Source organism: Pristiophorus japonicus, chromosome 2, assembly GCF_044704955.1.
Source record: "Pristiophorus japonicus isolate sPriJap1 chromosome 2, sPriJap1.hap1, whole genome shotgun sequence".
In the NCBI taxonomy this organism is placed as follows: domain Eukaryota; kingdom Metazoa; phylum Chordata; class Chondrichthyes; family Pristiophoridae; genus Pristiophorus; species Pristiophorus japonicus.
The window spans coordinates 227543646-227563925 of NC_091978.1; the positions used below are offsets into that span (position 1 = coordinate 227543646).

Consider the following 20280-nt stretch of genomic DNA (forward strand, 5'->3'; position numbering starts at 1 on the left):
AACACTGGGTGCTTAGACTTGATTTTAGTACAATAATCTAAATCTCCAACTTTGTATGGTAAAATGCTGGTCTCCTCAACAACAAGACATTTTTGTTATCACAGCTTGAAACAGTAATCACTCCAATGATTTTAGGAGAGGAAGCAAGGAGACGGGAGATGAGACCATTTTCATGTGTGGAAAGGATCTGGTGGTAGTTTAGGAATGTACAACTTGTTAAAGGGCATCTGCTACCTGTATCCTATCCTGCTCAGCTATCACTGCTGTCCTTACTGACTTACATTGGCTCCTGGTCCCCAAGTGCATCAAATTTAAATGTTTTATCCTTTTCTTTAAATCCCTCAAAGGCCTTGGCCTTCCCTACCTCTGTAATCATCTGCAGTCCTACAACCCCCTCTCTGCAAACAGTCTGTTCCTCTGACTCCAGCTTCTTCCTTCCTTCACCCCACCATTGGTAGCTGTGCCTAAATACCACACTCTGGAATTCCCTTCCCAAATCTGCCAAATCTGTATGCATCTTCACCTCCCGCTCCTTTTTTTTTTAAGGCCCTCCTTTAAAAGTCACCTCATTGACCAAGCTCTTGGTCACCACTCCTAATCACTTTGAGCTTGTGTCCATTTTCCTCACATTCGTGTGAAGCAACTTGAGACCTTTTCTATGGCGAAGGCGCTATATAAATTCTTCTACTTCTAGCACTATTACTACAACTACTGTAAAATGTCTTAACACCATCTTTAATGTGACAATTATGAATGCAACACGGGCTGGAAGGTAAACATCTAAATTTGCAAGTTTTCTGTTTATTGGTGCTTCACTAGCTAAAAGAACAGTTACTGCCTGACTGCATTAATGTACACTAAACTAAAATAACCTCAGGAGGAATTTTAGGAGCAAAAGCAAAAATTAGCGAGCACCTAACAGTAACCTACAGAATTACTGCACATTTGGCACCTGTAAAGCACAGAGTAATTTCATTTCCTTGGTGTCAAACTCACCAATTGACCTGTCCAAATGGCAGGTTATGATATTATGGTTGAATAGAGTGATTCGCATGGCAACAAGAGAAACCCCAATGGCATTGTATGGTAAATGGGCAAAGGATATAATGAAATATTCAGTCATTCAGGACATTATAGGTTGTGGTGAAAGAAAACTCCTTTCCATCAAGTTTGTATTCTGTTCTGCCCTTTCACCCTTGTTTTAATATAGACTTTCTGCAAAATTACAATTTGGGCTTTTTGTTTCACAACTTTAATGTCTTCAATTGCACCATATGTATTCACACACATCCTGGTGGACAGGCTACTAGTACTGGAGAATGAAATCATTTGATGTTTGCCAGCCAGTGACCGCATCATCAGCTATCCGATGTAGTGTAGACACATGCCAGATGTTGGACAGAGATTACTTGCATTACCCAAAATGTGCTTAAATATCTACCTCCAAGTCATTTTTTACTTTGCCTCAATGTATGCTTTTCAGTTTCCCACACCTGTTGCCCTAATGGAGTTTGTAAGCGTACACTCTTTCCTGATATTAAATGAACTCGAGATATCGTTGCTTTTTTCCAAAGTTGGGTGTTTTTTTGTGTGTGTGATTATAATATAGCTTTATAATTTATGAATAAGTTGATGTGATTTTGATGTCAATGTGGTTTTAATATCTACAGGAGAGGCATTTCTCTGGCTTCCCTTGGGGGTCCAATTTATGCTATAGGAGGTCTGGATGACCATACATGCTTTAGTGATGTTGAGAGATATGACATTGGCTCAGACCTGTGGAGTACTGTGGCAGCAATGAACACACCAAGGGGTGGTGTAGGTTCAGTTGCGCTCAGGGTAAGCACTACATCATTTCTTAACTTTCACAATTTTGTTTTCCTAGCTATCTTTATTTCTAAACATTTCTAGAAAATTATTAGAACGATTTAGATATTAACATCAACAACATACCACAGTGCAGTGAAGACTGTTCCTGGTATCTCTTGAAAAGTAATGAATATGAATCATAAAGCTATAAATAAAAAGCAAACAACACCGGGGTTCATTTCTAGAGGGATAAAATTGAAAAGCAGAGAAGTTATGTTAAACTTGCATCTTATAAAAAGAACAAAGAGGTATTGGAGAAGGTTGAAAAAAATTCACATGGATGATACCAGAGCTAAAAAGTTATTCCTATCTGGAAAGGTCGAACAGGCTGGGAAAGAGAAGACTCTGAGGGGTGACCTCAACGAGGTCTTTAAGATTATGCAAAGGTTCGATGGATTAGATGTTGTTTCCACTTGCGGGCAACCAGAACTAGCAGTCATAAACATAAGATAGTCACTAATAAATCCAATAGGGAATTCAGGAGAAACTTCTTTATCCAGAGAGTGTTTAGAATCTGGAACTCGCTACCACAGTGAGTAGGTGAAGTGAATAGCATAGATGTATTTAAGCTAGATAAGTCGTCATCGTCGTCGTCGTCATCATCATCATAGGCAGTCCCTCGGAATTGAGGAAGACTTGCTTCCACTCCTGAAGTGAGGTCTTTGGTGGCTGAACAGTCCAATACGAGAGCCACAGACTCTGTCACAGGTGGGACAGACATTCGCCGAGGAACGGGATGGGTGGGAATGGTTTGCCACATGCTCCTTCCGCTGCCTGCGCTTGGCCTCTTCACGCTCACGGCATTGAGATTCGAAGAGCTCAACGTCCTCCCGGATGCACTTTCTCCACACAGGGCGGTCTTCGGCCAGGCACTCCCAGGTGTCAGTGGTGATGTCGCACTTTAGCAAGGAGGCTTTAAGGATGTCCTTGTAACGTTTCCGCTGCCCACCTTTGGCTCGTTTGCCGTGAAGGAGCTCCGCAAAGAGTCTTGTGTCTGGCATTCGAACTATGTTGCCTGCCCAGGGGATTTGCAGGATCTTGCGGAGATAAGTACATGAGGAAGAAAGGAATGGGATAATGGGGTTAGATGAAAAGGGGTGGGAGGAGGCTCGTGTGGAGGATAAACACAGGATGCAAGTAGGGTTGGCAAACCTCCCGGATTGTCTGAGTCTCCCGGAATTGAGGGGTGCTTTCCCTGGCACTGCTACTAGCTACCTGGGAGAAAAGGGGAACTTTGTGCCTGTGCCTCACAGACTCGAGAGGGGAGGAAACCTAGGAAATATGGCAACCGTGATGGTAAAATCAGCTGATAACTGGGAGGGTGGAAAAGGCTCTGCATGGGGAGCATGAAAAAAGCTGAAAAATTCACCTTCACCCCTGCAGCATTCTAGTTTTCTCCTCAATTTAAATTACCCGTGTGGATTTTGAAAGGGGTGTTGGGCCAGATTGGTCAGGTGAAGGTAATTGATTGATAGGAAGCAGGATAACTGGCAATGCTGGAAATTTCAGCGGGTCAGACAGCATCTGTGGAGAGAGAAACAGAGTTAACATTTCAGGTCGATGACCCTTCGGCAGAACTGGTGAGTGTTCGAAATGAACAAATTCTTTAGGAGGAGGGGAAGAAAGAACAAAAAAGAAAGGTCTGTGATAGGGTGGAAGATGGGAGAGATTTGAGAGACAAACGGGATGATGGGCCGACTTGAGATGGTAATAGCAGAAGTTAGAAAAAGATTATTCTAGATAGGGTGTGAATGGTGGAATAATGACCAGCTGCAGGAAACAGAGAAAAAATACAGAAGGGTGGGATGGGGGTGGGGGGGGGGGGGATTAAAAAAGGAGGAAACGGAGCAAAATATGGGCAGAGGTTATGGTCTGAAATTGTTGAACTCTATGTTGAATCCAGAAGGCTGTAAAGTGTCTAAATGAAAGATGCGGTGCTGTTCCTTGAGCTTACGTTGAGCTTCAATGGAATTGTGTAGGCGGCCAAGGACGGAAATGTGGGAGTGGACGGGGGGAATTAAAGTGACAGGCGACCAGAAGCTCGGGGTCACACATACGGACTGAACGGAGTTGTTTCGCGATCTGCATTTGGTCTCCCCAATGTAAAGGAGACCACATTGTGAGCAGCGAATAGAGTATACTAAATTGAAAGAAGTACAGGTAAATTGCTGTTTCACCTGGAAGGCCTATTTGGGGCCCTGGATAGTGGGCAAGGAGGAAGTAAAAGGGCAGTTGTTGCATCTTCTGCGCTTGCTCGGGAAGGTGCCATGGGAAGGGGAAGGGGTGACTGCGGAATGGACCAGGTTGTCACGGAGGGGAGCGGCCCCTTCAGAATGCTGAGGGGGAAGGGGAGGGGAAGATATGATTGGTGGTGGGATCACGCTGGAGGTGGCGGAAATGGCAGAGGATGATCCATTGAACGTGGAGGCTGGTGGGGTGAAAGGTGAGCATAAGGGGAACCCTGAGAGCAGAGATGTGGGAAATAGAACGGACATAGTTGAGAGCCATGTTAACCACAGCAGAGGGGAATCCTCAGTTTAAAAAGGAAGACATGTCAGAGGTACCAATGTGGAAGGTGACGTTGTCAGAGCAGATGCGACGGAGTCGGAGAAACTGGGAGAATGGCATGGAGTCCTTAAAAGGATGCGGGGTGGGAGGAAGTGTAGTTCAGATAGCTGTGGGAGTCAGTGGCTTTATAGTGAATGTTTGTCAATAGTCTATCCCCAAAAATGGAGACCGAGAAGTCGAGGAAGGGAATTGAAGAGTCGGAGATGGACCAAGGGAAGGATGGAAATTGGATGCAAAGTGAATGAAATGTTCTAGTTCCGGGCGAGAGCAGGAAACTGCACTGATACAGTCATCAATGTACCGGATAAAGAGGTGAGGGAGGGGACCCAAGTAGGACTGGAACAATGAATGTTCCACATATCCTACGAATATGTGCTCCTTTCCCTGCTCCTTAAGTGCTAAGGAGCTTTCAGTGCTCCTTAAGAATCTGTTCATTTCGAATATTCACCAGTTGTGACGAAGGGTTATCAACCTGAAACTTTAACTCTGTTTCTCACTCCACAGATGCTGCCTGACCCGCTGAGATTTACAACATTTTCTGTTTTATTTCAGATTCCAGCATCTGCAGTAGGATAACTGGCAATTGGTGGCTGCAGTGAGAAGTGATGGGGGAAACAAAAAAGGGAATGTCACATAGAAACATAGAAAATAGGTGCAGGAGTAGGCCATTCGGCCCTTTGAGCCTGCACCGCTATTCGATGAGTTCATGGCTGAACATGCAACTTCAGTACCCCATTCCTGCTTTCTTGCCATACCCCTTGACCCCCCTAGTAGTAAGGACTACATCTAACTCCTTTTTGAATACAGTGAATTGGCCTCAACAACTTTCTGTGGTAGAAAATTCCACAGGTTCACCATTCTCTGGGTGAAGAGGTTTCTCCTCATCTCGGTCCTAAATGGCTTACCCCTTATCCTTAGACTGTGACCCCTGGTTCTGGACTTCCCCAACATTGGGAACATTCTTCCTGCATCTAACCTGTCTAAACCCGTCAGAATTTTAAACGTTTCTATGAGATCCCCTCTCATTCTTCTGAACTCCAGTGAATACAAGCCCAGTTGATCCAGTCCCGCCATCCCAGGAATCAGTCTGGTGAACCTTCGCTGCACTCCCTCAATAGCAAGAACGTCTTTCCTCAAGTTAGGAGACCAAAACTGTACACAATACTCCAGGTGTGGCCTCACCAAAGCCCTGTACAACTGTAGTAACACCTCCCTGCCCCTGTACTCAAATCCCCTCATGATGAAGGCCAACATGGCATTTGCTTTCTTAACCGCCTGCTGTACCTGCATGCCAACCTTCAATGACTGATGTACCATGACACCCAGGTCTCGTTGCATCTCCCCTTTTCCTAATTTGTCACCATTCAGATAATAGTCTCTCTGTTTTTACCACCAAAGTGGATAACTTCACATTTATCCACATTATACTTCATCTGCCATGCATTTGCCCACTCACCTAACCTATCCAAGTCACTCTGCAGCCTCATAGCATCCTCCTCGCAGCTCACACTGCCACCCAACTTAGTGTCATCTGCAAATTTGGAGATACTACATTTAATCCCCTCGTCTAAATCATTAATGTACAATGTAAACAGCTGGGGCCCCAGCACAGAACCTTGCGGTACCCCACTAGTCACTGCCTGCCATTCTGCAAAGTACCCATTTACTCCTACTCTTTTCTTCCTGTCTGCCAACCAGTTCTCAATCCACGTCAGCACACTACCCCCAATCCCATGTGCTTTAACTTTGCACATTAATCTCTTGTGTGGGACCTTGTCGAAAGCCTTCTGAAAGTCCAAATACACCACATCAACTGGTTCCCCCTTGTCCACTCTACTGGAAACATCCTCAAAAAATTCAAGATTTGTCAAGCATGATTTCCCTTTCACAAATCCATGCTGACTTGGACCTATCATGTCACCTCTCTCCAAATGTGCTGCTATGACATCCTTAATAATTGATTCCATCATTTTACCCACTGCTGATGTCAGGCTGACCGGTCTATAATTCCCTGTTTTCTCTCCCTCCTTTTTTAAAAAGTGGGGTTACATTGGCTACCCTCCACTCCATAGGAACTTATCCAGAGTCTATGGAATATTGGAAAATGACTGTCAATGCATCCGCTATTTCCAAAGCCACCTCCTTAAGAACTTTGGGATGCAGACCATCAGGCCCTGGGGATTTATCGGCCTTCAATCCCATCAATTTCCCCAACACAATTTCCCGACTAATAAGGATTTCCCTCAGTTCCTCCTTCTTACTGGACCCTCTGACCCTTTTTATATCCGGAAGGTTTTTTGTGTCCTCCTTAGTGAATACCGAACCAAAGTACTTGTTCAATTGGTCTGCCATTTCTTTGTTCCCAGTTATTACTTCCCCTGATTCTGACTGCAGGGGACCTACGTTTGTCTTTACTAATCATTTTCTCTTTACATATCTATAGAAGCTTTTGCAGTCCATTTTAATGTTCCCTGCAAGCTTCCTCTCGTACTCTATTTTCCCTGCCCTAATCAAACCCTTTGTCCTCCTCTGCTGAGTTCTAAATTTCTCCCAGTCCCTGGGTTCGCTGCTATTTCTGGCCAATTTGTATGCCACTTTCTTGGCTTTAATACTATCCCTGATTTCCCTTGATAGCCACGGTTGAGCCATCTTCCCTTTTTTATTTTTACGCCAGACAGGGATGTACAGTTGTTGTAGTTCATCCATGCGGTCTCTAAATGTCTGCCATTGCCCATCCACTTAAGTAACCCCTTAAGTATCATTCGCCAATCTATCCTAGCCAATTCACCTTCAAAGTTACCCTTCTTTAAGTTCTGGACCATGATATCTGAATTAACTGTTTCATTCTCCATCCCAATGTAGAATTCCACCATATTATGGTCACTCTTCCCCAAGGGGCCTCGCACAACGAGATTGCTAATTAATCCTCTCATTACACAACACCCAGTCTAAGATGGCCTCCCCCCTAGTTGGTTCCTCGACATATTGGTCTAGAAAACCATCCTTTATGCACTCCAGGAAATCCTCCTCCATCGTATTGGTTAGCCCAATCTATGTGCATATTAAAGTCACCCATGATAACTGCTGCACCTTTATTGCATGCACCCCTAATTTCCTGTTTGATGCCCTCCTCAACATCACTACTACTGTTTGGAGGTCTGTACACAACTCCCACTAACGTTTTTTGCCCTTTGGTGTTCTGCAGTTCTACCCATATAGATTCCACATCATCCAAGCTAATGTCCTTCCTAACTATTGCAATAATCTCTTCTTTAACCAGCAATGCTACCCCACCTCCTTTTCCTTTTATTCTATCCTTCCTGAATGTTGAATACCCTTGGATGTTGAGTTCCCAGCCCTGATCAACCTGGAGCCACGTCGCTGTCATCCCAATCATATCATATCTGTTAACATCTATTTGCACAGTTAATTCATCCATCTTATTACGGATACTCCTTGCATTAAGACACACAGCCTTCAGGCTTGTTTTTTTAACACCCTTTGTCCTTTTAGAATTATGATGTAGTATGGCCCTTTTTGTTTTTTGCCTTTGTTTACTCGGCCTTCCACTATTGCTTTTTACCTTTCTACCATCTGTTTCTGACTCCATATTACTTCACCCTGTCTCGCTGCATAGGTTCCCAGCTCCCTGCCATATTAGTTTAAATACTCCTGGACTGTATTAGCAAATGTTACCTCCAGGACATCAGTTCCAGTCCTGCCCAAGTGCAGACCGTCCTTTTTGTACAGGTCCCACTTCCCCCAGAACTGGTTCCAATGTCCCAGGAATTTGAATCCCTCCCTCTTGCACCACTGCTCAAGCCACGTATTTATTCTAACTATCCTGCTCCCTCTACTCTGATTAGCACGTGGCACTGGTAGCAATCCAGAGATTACTACCTTTGAGGTCCTACTTTTTAATTCAACTCCTAGCTCCCTAAATTCAGCTTGTAGGACCTCTTCCCGCTTCTTGCCTATATCGTTGGTACCTACATGTACCACGACAACTGGCTATTCACCCTCCCTCCAGAATGCTCTGCAGCCACTCCGAGACATCCTTGACACTTGCACCAGGGAGGCAACATACCATTCTGGAGTCTCGGTTGCGGCCGCAGAAACTCCTATCTATTCCCCTTACAATAGAGCCCCTATCACTATAGCTCTTCCACTCTTTCTCCAGCCCTTCTGAGCAGCAGAGCCACCCATGGTGCCATGAACCTGGCTGCTGGTGCCTTCCCCTGGTAAGTCATCTCCCCCAACAGTATCCAAAATGGTATATCTGTTTTGGAGGGAGATGACCGCAGGGGACTCCTGCACTACCTTCCTGCTCTTGCCTTGTCTCTTGGTCACCCATTCACTATCTGTCCTAACCCTTACCTGCGGTGTGACCAACTCACTAAATGTGCTATCCACAACATTCTCAGCATTGCGCATGCTCCAGAGTGAGTCCATCCGCAGCTCCAGTGCCGCCATGCGGTCTGTCAGGAGGTGCAGCTGGACACACTTCCTGCACACATAGTAAGTGTCCCTGACTTCCCACATAGCACAGGAGGAGCATGGCACAGGTCCAAGCTCTCCTGCCATGACTTAACTCTTAAATTAATTTACTTACTAAAATTTACTTAAACACCAAACAGCTACTTAGTAGTTCGCTGCCAATTAAACCAATCTAAAAGTCAGTCTAAAAGAGAGTTATACTTACCAGTCGAACAGCCAATCACTTACCAGCTTGGCTGTGACGTCACCTCTCGATTTCGCACCCCTCTGTCTTTGTCTGCAGCTGGTTGGGCTAGTCTCTGGGCCTCCGTCTCCTACTCTCACACTCCTTATCAGCTGCTCTAGTGTCAGCACTGGTAGGAAAAACAAGTCAAAACAGTACCTGCCACCCCCACTTGCCCGAACTCACCCACTTACCAAACTCATGAATGCCACTCTTTGCTGCTGCGCTCCGTGCTCTGCACGAGCTGCCTCTTTTTAAACTGTATCTGGTCAGTTGTTTACAGAACTGGTTTTAACTAGCTGCTAATTGCCTCCTACTGGAGAGTTACCTTGTTTTTCTCTGCCTAAACCTGAAAGATTCCCAACTATTTAACTTTTTCCCTTTAAATTAAACTGCTACTTACTTAGAAGCTACTGGCAATTGCCACTAACAATTTACTCCAGCCTCCAAATGGTTTAAAGAGAATAATCCTTAAAACTCACCCACTTACTAAACTCACGAATGCCACTCTTTGTTGCTGCACTCCGTGCTCTGCACGAACTGCCTCTTTTTAAACTGTATCTAGGTCAACACATGATCAACTCTCCAGGAATATATCCAACCAGAGCTAACAATCCGAGATAACACCCCATCTTTCCCGCCAACAGCGTACAAAGCTATCCAATTCATTGGGAAACATTTGTTCACTGGCAGCTGTCCTGGATTTGAACAGTGGCAAGAACCCCCGAGACCCCAGCAAGACATTAAACTTACTTGGTTGTATATACAGACTATGCAATGGGTGTTGTTGAGGATATCCTAGCCACATTATGGCTGAAAACATTGTTTTAATCTTGTCTTGGACCTTAGTTGCAGGTAACCAAGATTGAATATTTAATGTTTTGGATTTGAGCACACATTGGGGATTGATTGGCTGGGAACCAAACTTCCTTGATGTTCCTTTCTCAGACTGCCAGCAAAATGGGGTCAAATCATGTCTTGTATTTGAAGATCAAAGCTGTGACCGAGAATGTTGCTTATCTTGCTTTCCCATTTCACGATTTTATCTGGTGTTTACTGTTTAACTGGTAAGAACACAAGTATGACCAGAATAGTGGTGCTAAAGCATTTGCCCTTTGTTGTTATGACATGATGGCAAGTCTAAGGAGATTTTATCCACTGACCTAAGCCAGAAGGTTGAGTGATTTCATTTTTAAAAATCTATATCGCGCCCTTCACAACCTCAGGATGTCCCAAACCACTTGCAGCCAATTTAGTACTTAAGAAGTGTAGTCACTGTTTTAATGCTGGCTGTTGTCTTTCAAAAGTCTTTGCGTCATGAACAGTCATAAACACAGGAGAAGAAAGCCATTTGCCCCTATTTTATTGATTTTTTTTTAGTCTAAAATCTGAACACAGGTTTACAACCCCATTTTTAAAGTTTCTATCACATCTTGTTTGCTTCCGTTTTGTCTCCAGGCATCCAAAATTGTGTGAGCACGATGCTGGGCATCATCTGTTCTGTCTGCAACAATGAATCTTGCCTCCATGTGGCTTCCCACTTCAGTTCTTTTTCCTGATATGACTGCATCTAATCCTTTGTTCATTTCTCCACATTTAGAACTATGTGTACGCTGTTGGTGGGAATGATGGGGTGGTATCTTTGTCTAGTGTTGAGAGATATGATCCCTACTTGGATAAATGGACAGAAATTAAGGACATGGGACAAAGAAGGGCTGGAAATGGAGTTGGTGAACTAAATGGCTGCTTGTACATAGTAGGTGAGTATTAACTTTACATAATTGGCACACTTTCAGAAAATAAATGGTTCAACATAAATATAAACCAATGGAATTATGAGACGGTGTCTTAATAAATGTAGTAATTCTTGGACTGCCTTCCTGTATCACCTTACGGCTGATTCAGGAAGACATTGGCTGAGACTGGCAGATGGTACTCTGTTTAACTGTGGACAACAAATGGAGACTAGGAAAAAAACTGAAGGGTGGAGAAAAAGATGGGACTATTACTAGAAGTTGTGCAGTGTGGAACCTACTTGAAGACTCATTTAAATATCCCAGTTGGCTTTCCAATGCAATAACTCTGTTGCAACTCGATTACTATCTACTTGTAATGCATAAGTATGAGAGTCTAATCTTTCACTGTTTAGCCTTTAAAGAACAATGAAAAGCACCTTGTAGATCAATAGAAGCCAATGGAATAAACAATTTTCTCTCTCTCAGTACACCATTATGGGCTCTTTTTTAAAAAAAAAAAACAACACATTTATTCTTGTTTTTCTTTTCAAATAAACAGAAGTTGGGAGGGAAGATTCTGACGTCGAGAAGTATGTAGCACATTTTGGTTCAGCTCCACTGTCTCCAGGAAGAAGAAAATGCAGCACATTCTCTGGGTTAGGCAGGCTTTGAATTGGTGTTGGAACTGTTGCTGCATTGATTTATTTTGTTACGTTAATTTGACTCTGTTATTCTAAAATAACCTACTTACCTTTCTTTTACTTCTAAAATTTTGAGAATAGAACTTTAATTTTCTTGCATACATTGTTTTCATTGTGTTTCTGCTTCTTGAAGTTAAAGTATTTTCCTTTTGTTCACTTTCCTGTGGTGGGGAAGGAGGATGCGGCTCACTGCCAATAGCACTGTTGATTGGCTGCCATATTGTGCGCAGCTCTGGTTTAGTGAAGAGCCTATCAATTTTTTGTTTCCCTTTAACAGTGGTGGTTGGCTGACCTCAGTGCCTCGCTGCTGCCGAGATTGGGAACCTCTGATGCTGGAGAAGAGACTAATCTGCCGTGCGGTGATGCTTCACGCTGTGCCACTATTGCAGCAGCTGTTTTATCTTTATCCCTTTGTGCCCATAGTATGTTTGTGCTTTTTATTTAGGTGGTTTTGATGATAACTCTCCACTCAGCTCCGTAGAACGATTTGACCCTCGTACAAACAAGTGGGAGTATGTGGCAGAGCTGACGACACCCCGTGGTGGTGTTGGAGTGGCGACTCTAATGGGTAAAATCTTCGCAGTCGGCGGCCACAATGGCAATGTTTACCTGAATACCGTGGAAGCTTATGATCCGGTGATGAACAGGTAAATGGGTTTTTCTGGTTGCTCTGCAAGTGGTATGTGCGACAAAATGTGGCATTATTGGCAGTTTAAAAAAAATGTTGACTGTTGTAATTTCTTTTTGCAGCGTTGTCCATTAATGAGCATTCTAAAGAGAAAAACAATGATCTACATCCCAAACTACTCCGTTTGGATAAGATGTAGCTTACACTCAACCTTCAAAAAAGTCCTCACCACAATCTCCCTTCAAAATTCACACCTCCATTTCCCACAAGTATTGTCACAAATTTAATGTTAATTTTGTACAAGTTGGTGTTGTGGGCTCTTTTTCAGAAAGGGAATCTATCCACCCCTCCCTGGGTTAGATTCTATGCTCAAGTTTAAGGGCTAAGTTTTGATTATTGTAGTCTAAGGTATAGAGATAAGTATACATCATCAAAATGCTAATGGGGAAAGAAAATTAATGTTGGCCTGATGGCTTCTTCCTCCCCCCATAAAATGAATTGGAATGCCACCTCACCCACTACTGTAACACTAATACCAGCATGCTACAATTCACAACTTTTACATATTCAACTACGCCGACCCACTGTCAGTCTTTTACAGAACATGCCCGTTATTTGATGAACCAGGCCAATGGTGTACCATAATGTCCCAATCATCAAGGTTCTTTTGAGAAATTGCTTCATTTTTGGATAGTGAATCATATGGTACTGTCTTGACTCTTGAAATGTATATTCTTTAATGTTTTTAGCCAGAACAGGCCACTTTATTTGCTAATTTAAAAAAAACATCCATGCTGGCTAAGACATTTAGAAAAGGATGGATGGGAAGTTTGTGACAAGACAACTGCTATGAAATTACCTGCATTGTGTTAAATGTTTTGAATTGATAGTTCAGACTTTCAAAATTGCCAGTTCCTCCTAACAATTAATTGACCATATTTGACCTATTTGTGATCTAAGGCAATAGTGTTTGATGCTGCTTGTGCCTGCTACTGTTAAGAACACAAGAACTAAGAGCAGGAACAGGTCATACTGCACCTAGAGCCTGCTCTGTCAATTAATATCATGGCTGATCATCTACCACAACTCCACTTTTCCGTCCTATTCTCATATCTCTTGATTCCCTTAGTGTCAAAATCTAGCGATCTCAGCTTTGAATGTACTCAATGACTAAGCATTCACAGCCCTCTGGGTGAAGAAATTTCTCCACATCCAGTCCTAAATGGCTGATCAGTTATCCTAAGACTATATGCCCTAGTTCTCGACACTCCAGCCAGAGGAAACAGCCTCTCAGCATCTACTCTGTCAATCCTCATCAGAATCTTGGTATGTTTCAATGAAATCACCTTTCATTCTTCTAAACGCCAGAGAATATAGGCCCCTTCTACTGAATATTTCCTCATAGGACAACCCTCTCATCCCAGAAATCAATCTAATGAACTTTTGCTGCATCCCATCTAAGGCAAGTATATGCTTCCTTGGGTATAGAGATAAAAACTGCACACAGTGCTCCAAGTGTGGTCTCACCAATGCCCTGTACAATTGTAGCAAAACTTCCTTACTCTTGTACTCCAACCGCCTTGCAATAAAGGCTAACATACCATTTGCTTTCCTAATTGCTTGCTGTACCTGCATGCTAACTTTCTGTGATTTGTGTACAAGGACATCTAAATCCCTCTGCATACCAACATTGACTAGTCTCTTTTATTTAAAAAAAAAAATTATTGTTTTCTTATATTCCACATGCCACTTTCTTACCCACTCACTTAACTAGTCTACATCCCTTTTCAACCTCTCTACGTCCTCCTCACAGCTTACTTTCCCATCTAGCTTTGTATCATCAGCACATTACACTCGGTCCCCTCATCTAAGTAATTGATAGATTGTAAATAGCTGAGGCCCAAGCACTGATCCTTGCAGCACCCCACTAGTTACAACCTGCCACCCAAAAATTATTCATTTATTCGTATTCTCTGTTTTCTGTCCGTTAACCAATCCTCTATCCATGCTAATATATTACCCCCAATCCCATGAAGCCTAATCTTGTATAACAACCTCTTGTGTGGCACCTTAACAAAATGCCTTTTGACAATCCAACTATACAGGTGCAACGTCCAAAATCCGTAGTTCCGGAATCCGGACACCAGGCCGATCCGTAGCGGGGTTGTCTGGAAACCGGAAAATGATCCGGACTCGGCCGCCCGACTTCCGGTGGCCTGATCTCTGGCCGTCCCTCCGGTCAATCGACCTCCCCCGGCCTCAGCCCTCCCTCTTTCTTCCCCCCCCCCCCCCCCCCCTCACAGTCTTCCGGCGGCCCAACCGGCCTCTGACCAACCGACCAACCCCCCACTCCGGTGGCCCGACCAACCTGGCCTTGGCCCGATTAACCTCCCCCGGCCTCAGTCCCGAGGCTTACGCATTTCGGATGTCACACCTGTATACATCCCTACTAGCTACACCCTCAAAAAAACTAATAGATTTAACAAACACAATTTCCCTTTCATAACACCATGTTGACTCTGATTAATCAATAAGTTACAAGATTCTCTTTGTGAGATGTTTTATTCCAAAAGATTCAACATTGACCCAAATAGGTAGCAGAGATTAAAACTTTATTTCTTGATTTTATGCTGCCCCCTTTTGACTTGGGTAAAAATTGTGGTAGGAGCCTCTGAGTCCACTATTCTCACTTCTAGGTGTCCCACACCATCTGGCACAATCCCTTAAGTCTGCTGTTCTCACCTCTAGGTGTCAGGGCCCATGTCTTTTACAATTAACCTTTCATGGGATCTCTTTTTATACCTTTTCTTTCCATTCAAACCTATGGAGTCTTACAGAACCAATTACTGACTTACATTTAACGTTATTCTTTATTTCCATAGGGTCTCCTGTGTCACCTGACATTCCTATGTAGTTTGGCAAAGTAACTAAGTTATTTTTAAGGAAACAAAGCATAAAGCAAGTTCTACGCAGGCATTCTACCTCATCTGTCTGCTGTACAGATAACAGGCCACCTGTGCCCTGTTATTTACAAACTTACATAGCCTTGTGATATCCAAGGTCTCTGCAGTTCAGTTTGCATGCTGTATTGTCTATGCTGATAAGATCACTATTGCTGCAAGCTGGTTATGATTGGTTACTTTGCTTTGTAAATTAATTATGATTAAAATGTGTTTGTGTATGTATTAATATGCTAATCAGTGAGTTCATTAATAAGGAAATTAGCTATAATCTCTAAGTGCCCTGTTACATCGTCCCTACTGTTGGCCAGAGTATCCTTTCCCTGTCTATCATGCACTTTATGCCCCTCTGCCCCTTTCTGCCTCTTTCCTACTTTGCTCCTCCTTTTTGGGTCTTGTAATAGGGAGCATTGAGCTATCTTGAGAATCATTAATGAAGGCAATACACCATTTTGGCTGGTACTGAGATAACTGTTGCCATAGCACATTCTTGCACTGCAAGACTGAGGCTACGAGATCTACAGTGCCAATTGAAGATGTGACTGGGAAAGCTTTCAGATGGGTGGGAGAGAGAAAAGTTCTGAGGCTTCTGTTAGAGAGGGCAGGGGAGCAGAGTGTTTTGAGGCGTTTAGTGGTGAATGGGGGAAGAGACATGTTCTGTTGACTGCAACATAAATTTCAACCCAGAAAATAAGCAAACTAACAGCTTCAACAAATGCTGACACAACCCACAAAAAAATGACAGCCCTAAAATATAAGCTAATGACATGTAAAAACAAATAATTACACTTTTAACATCCCAACATCCCTTTCTATTGAAGGAACAAAAAACATAAGCATGTGAAAATCTGAAAGGTAGGATACAAATGCTGACAGCACAACTAATTATTTTCTCGGAGGGGTATGTCTGGGCACGCACCTCCAGGAAATTTTGATTTATGATATTTTTATTGGCGTATTTCACTATTTTACAATTTATATGAAAATGAGCATTGTGCCTTTCTCCCATCTACAAAGGAAAGATGATTTACTCAAATTTACTGAAAACTACACTCACCATTTGGGAATGAATTATATTTTTGTTTTAAAACGTCTTTATCCTAACAGCAGGAGATAATCTATCACTGAGAAATTAAAAACATTGAATTAATGTTCTTGTTTTGAAAAATTGTTTTCAAAAAGTGTTTAATAGTAAATGGATGAGTCAAATCTAGAAAAAAGAGTTGCATTTATATAGTGCTTTTCGTATCACCAGGACATCTGAGTGCTTCTTAGTCACTATTGCTTTATTGGCAATTGTAGCAACCAATTTGTTGTCGATTTTCAGAGATAAATGTTGACACCAGGAGAACCCCCTGCCCTCTTCGAATAGGCAGATGGACTTTGGTTTAACATCTTATCTAAAAGATGGCACAGCTAAAAATGCAGCACTCCGAGTGTCAGCCTGAAATTGTGCTTGAACCCATGACCTTTTGACCAGAGGCACGAGTGCTGCCATTTATCCAAGCTGAACATCATAGAATCATTCCCAGTTATGGCTGTACAGACTCCTTTTTAAAGCTTCCCCAGTTAATGTGCAAACTGCTCTTTTTCCCCCCCTCTTTCTATAAGTGATTAAATCTTGATGTGGATGAGATGAGAATTCCTGATCTCTCGAGAATTTCCACCCACAGCATGCAGCATCATTCAGTCGCGTACAGCAGCAGTGATGACGGACAGTAGAATCTTGGAACAGTGTTTTTAGGCTGGGGGGAGGGTCGTGGAGGTTCCTGGCATAATTTGATTTTCATCCACAAGTGGATTTGCAGCATGTGCCCTCAAAATAGTGACTCTCTCTATGTTGAAACATGGATGGTTGTTGTGTATGGTTTACATAATTTTTTAACTTCGTAGTATTCTAGAGAACAGGAAAGTAGCAGAGCAAACTATTTCCCCAAAGTGATTGCAGAGTGTGGTTTATATCTAATATTGTAATGAATTTCTTTCCTCTCTGCCTCTACATATGATTTGATTTGGCTGGAATACAAATGCAGAGGATTTAGATCGAATGTTCTTTTCCAGTTAAATAGTAGGAAACAAGATTGATCAAGGGCTGCTATAAAACACAGAAAATAGGTGCAGGAGTAGGCCATTCGGCCCTTCGAGCCTGCACCATCATTCAATATGATCATGGCTGATCATGCACTTCAGTACCCCATTCCTGCTTTCTCTCCATACCCCTTGATCCCTTTAGCCGTAAGGGCCACATCTAACTCCCTTTTGAATATATCTAATGAACTGGCCTCAACAACTTTCTGTGATAGAGAATTCCACAGGTTCACAATTCTCTGAGTGAAGTTTCTCCTCATCTCGGTCCTAACTGGCTTACCCCTTATCCTTAGACTGACCCCTGTTTCTGGACTTCCCCAACATCGGGAACATTCTTCCTGCATCTAACCTGTCCAATCCTGTCAGAATTTTATGTTTCTATGAGATCCTCTCTCATTCATCTAAATTCCAGTGAATATAAGCCTAGTCGATCCTATGATGATACTATGTTCTCCTATATTCTTGTTACTGCTTTTGGCCGCCTGCAGTTAGTTTAATTTAGTTTCCTTGCTGGGTGCACCAGAGCATGCTGACAAAAGATACTTGGATGAGACACAATTATCAGGATGCATTCCTGCATTAGGGACACTACAGCATCAGTATGGATAACCTCTCCCTGGGAAGGAGGAAATTCAATGGTTATATTAGCTGGTGTTTTTTATGTCTTATTTTTTTCTTTTACTTCCCTATATTATAGGTGGGAGTTGGTTGGATCTATTTCACACTGCAGGGCTGGAGCTGGAGTTGCTGTGTGTTCCTGTCTGGTCAGCCAAATCAGAGATGTGGGTCAAGGATCCAGCAATGTTGTTGACTGCATGTGACTTTTACAATTGACATGGAATACAGTGGAGTTTTCTGAAGACAACAATTTTATAGAGGAAAAATTAAATTCCAAGTAGCCAGTTATTGCAGAATGAGAAAGAAGGCAGGAAAAATTGATCTTAAACTCTGGTTTAATTGTTTTGTTTTGTTTTTGTTTTCATATATACAGTACACATCATTTTCTTTAAAGTAGATTTGATTTCTCAGAACTGTTCTAAATGGTGATATTTTGCATTGTAGTGAATGGAAATGGTTTTGTAAATTCAATTCATGTTGGTCTTGCTGTTTTCTACTGTGCTGCTACTTTAGAGCCTTAGAAGACAGCATTGAATGGATAAAGCACTCACTTTGTGACTTGAACTTAGCAGCATCAATCATTGGTTGAGCTCTGCAGCTGCAACCTCAGATAGATAAATGTAGTGGTAGAATTCCTTGTAATACAGTGGCATGTACAGATGCTGGAGAAAAACATGCTTAATGGCAGTTTTAAAATGTGATGAGGGAAAAGCACAAATTTTGTAGATTTGTATTTAACATTATGAAGTTTCTTTTTAAAGGGAACATTAAATATACTTACTTTTTCCTTCCTTCTCCTCTGCCCCAGTTTTCTCTCTTTACTAGTCTTTAGTAGTAAGTATGTGGTCTTTTTTTTTTCTCTATGAAGCTCCTAAGCTGTATATAGTTTCATGGGTGTTCAGCAAGAAGCTTACCAAGCAATAATTCACCTGCTTTGTGAAGTTAAATGCAATAGTGCACAATTCCTTTATTAACCAGTGCTATGCACAAGATTTATGATAGTGATATGTGAATACTTGACATTTTTGTACAAAAACTTCTTATAGTTGTCAAATTGGTGATAACTAATTAGTGGGTTTCTATTTTTGATTTTTGCTTCAAGTCCAAACTGAACCCGTGTGCACTCCTGTGCATGTTAAAGCAGCAGCATTCTCTAACTTTTGTTTATCGAGAGAAGAGGATGGGCTATAATTTTAAATAGTATCTTTGATCCCTATTTAATATCTTGTCTCATCTCTCAAACCTGCCTCTCTCTTCCGTAAATACTTTAGGAACACACCTCTCAAACATTGCGTTAGTCGACCTACTTTCACATCTCCATGAAATAACTGTGAATGTTTATTTTGATAGTTTTTTTTGCAGTTTTATTTTCAGGACAATGGAATGAAACAAAAGGGGATATACACATACTGTATTTCTCCGATCTAAATTCAGGAAAGTTCCGAGAGCTATATCTCGCACATTGAGTTCCTGATCACAGCCAGGTTCCTCATGGAAATTATGTGGTTCCCCACACAGAGTATAAAACCGAAGGACATCTTCAGCCCAGGCACCATTTGTCCCCACTTGCACACAGGCGCATTGGTTGAAGAGTTGTGGGTAGTACAGAGAAGACTTGAGGGACAGGAAAAGAAAATCTTCCAATTTAGGACTGGGGAGGAGATGGGAGAAAGATAATGCATACCGAACTTCTGACCACAAATGTGTTTTTATTTAAGATAATCAGTCTGATAGCAATAAGATACGTGTTGGCATTGAGCAATTGGAGCTCCTCAAGTTATAATTCACTGCATTATGCGAAGTGCTGTACAAAAGCTGCAAATAATATATTTTTGTGAATGTTTTGGGTTGTGTAAAACATTTCTACTGCATTAGATGGTTAAGAATTATTCTTGTCATGACCATTTGTTTTTTGAGATGGTAAATAACATGGAAGCGAGAAGACTCCACTTGTCTTTATTTAACCATTGAGCATATTTAAGCAATGCATTGTTTAAAAAGTCTCTGCATAGATAGATTTATAAACTGATCCAAAATGAATAATCTTTAATTTAGTATTCTCAGCAATCATTTTCTCATTGGAATGGGCTTCATTATCATAATTACAAGCATCAACAATTGCTTAAAGGTTAAATTAAAAACCAAAATAATGTTACGCTTATTTGAAATGAAAGAGCATTTATTTTGTGGAGATTTTTGTTTTCTTTAACATTTGTAAATTGTTTAAAACAGTTTAATTGTGGTTGTGTGACATTCAGAATGCAATAAAATTTAATGACTTTTTTGGAAATGTTTAGTTACTTTAAATCCTTTGCACCTTTAGGGAAAGTGTTTTGCAGTGTCATAATCTTTGTCTTCAAATAAGATTTGTTACCTTGTTATAATTTAGACA

General features: G+C 41.9%; 1 protein-coding gene across 3 annotated transcripts in view; it reads left to right on the top strand.

Annotated features, from left to right (window-relative positions):
• Nucleotides 1-20058, top strand: part of klhl8 (kelch-like family member 8) — a 58476-nt gene extending 38418 nt beyond the window's left edge. For all 3 annotated transcript variants that reach the window (XM_070871046.1, XM_070871047.1, XM_070871048.1), the window contains 4 exons: nt 1671-1839; nt 10758-10917; nt 12040-12241; nt 17968-20058. In XM_070871046.1, coding sequence (XP_070727147.1) covers nt 1671-1839; nt 10758-10917; nt 12040-12241; nt 17968-18091 — 655 coding nt within the window. In that variant the 3' untranslated portion in view covers nt 18092-20058. The remainder of the gene's footprint in view (nt 1-1670; nt 1840-10757; nt 10918-12039; nt 12242-17967) is intronic.
• The last annotated feature ends 222 nt before the right edge of the window (nt 20059-20280 follow it).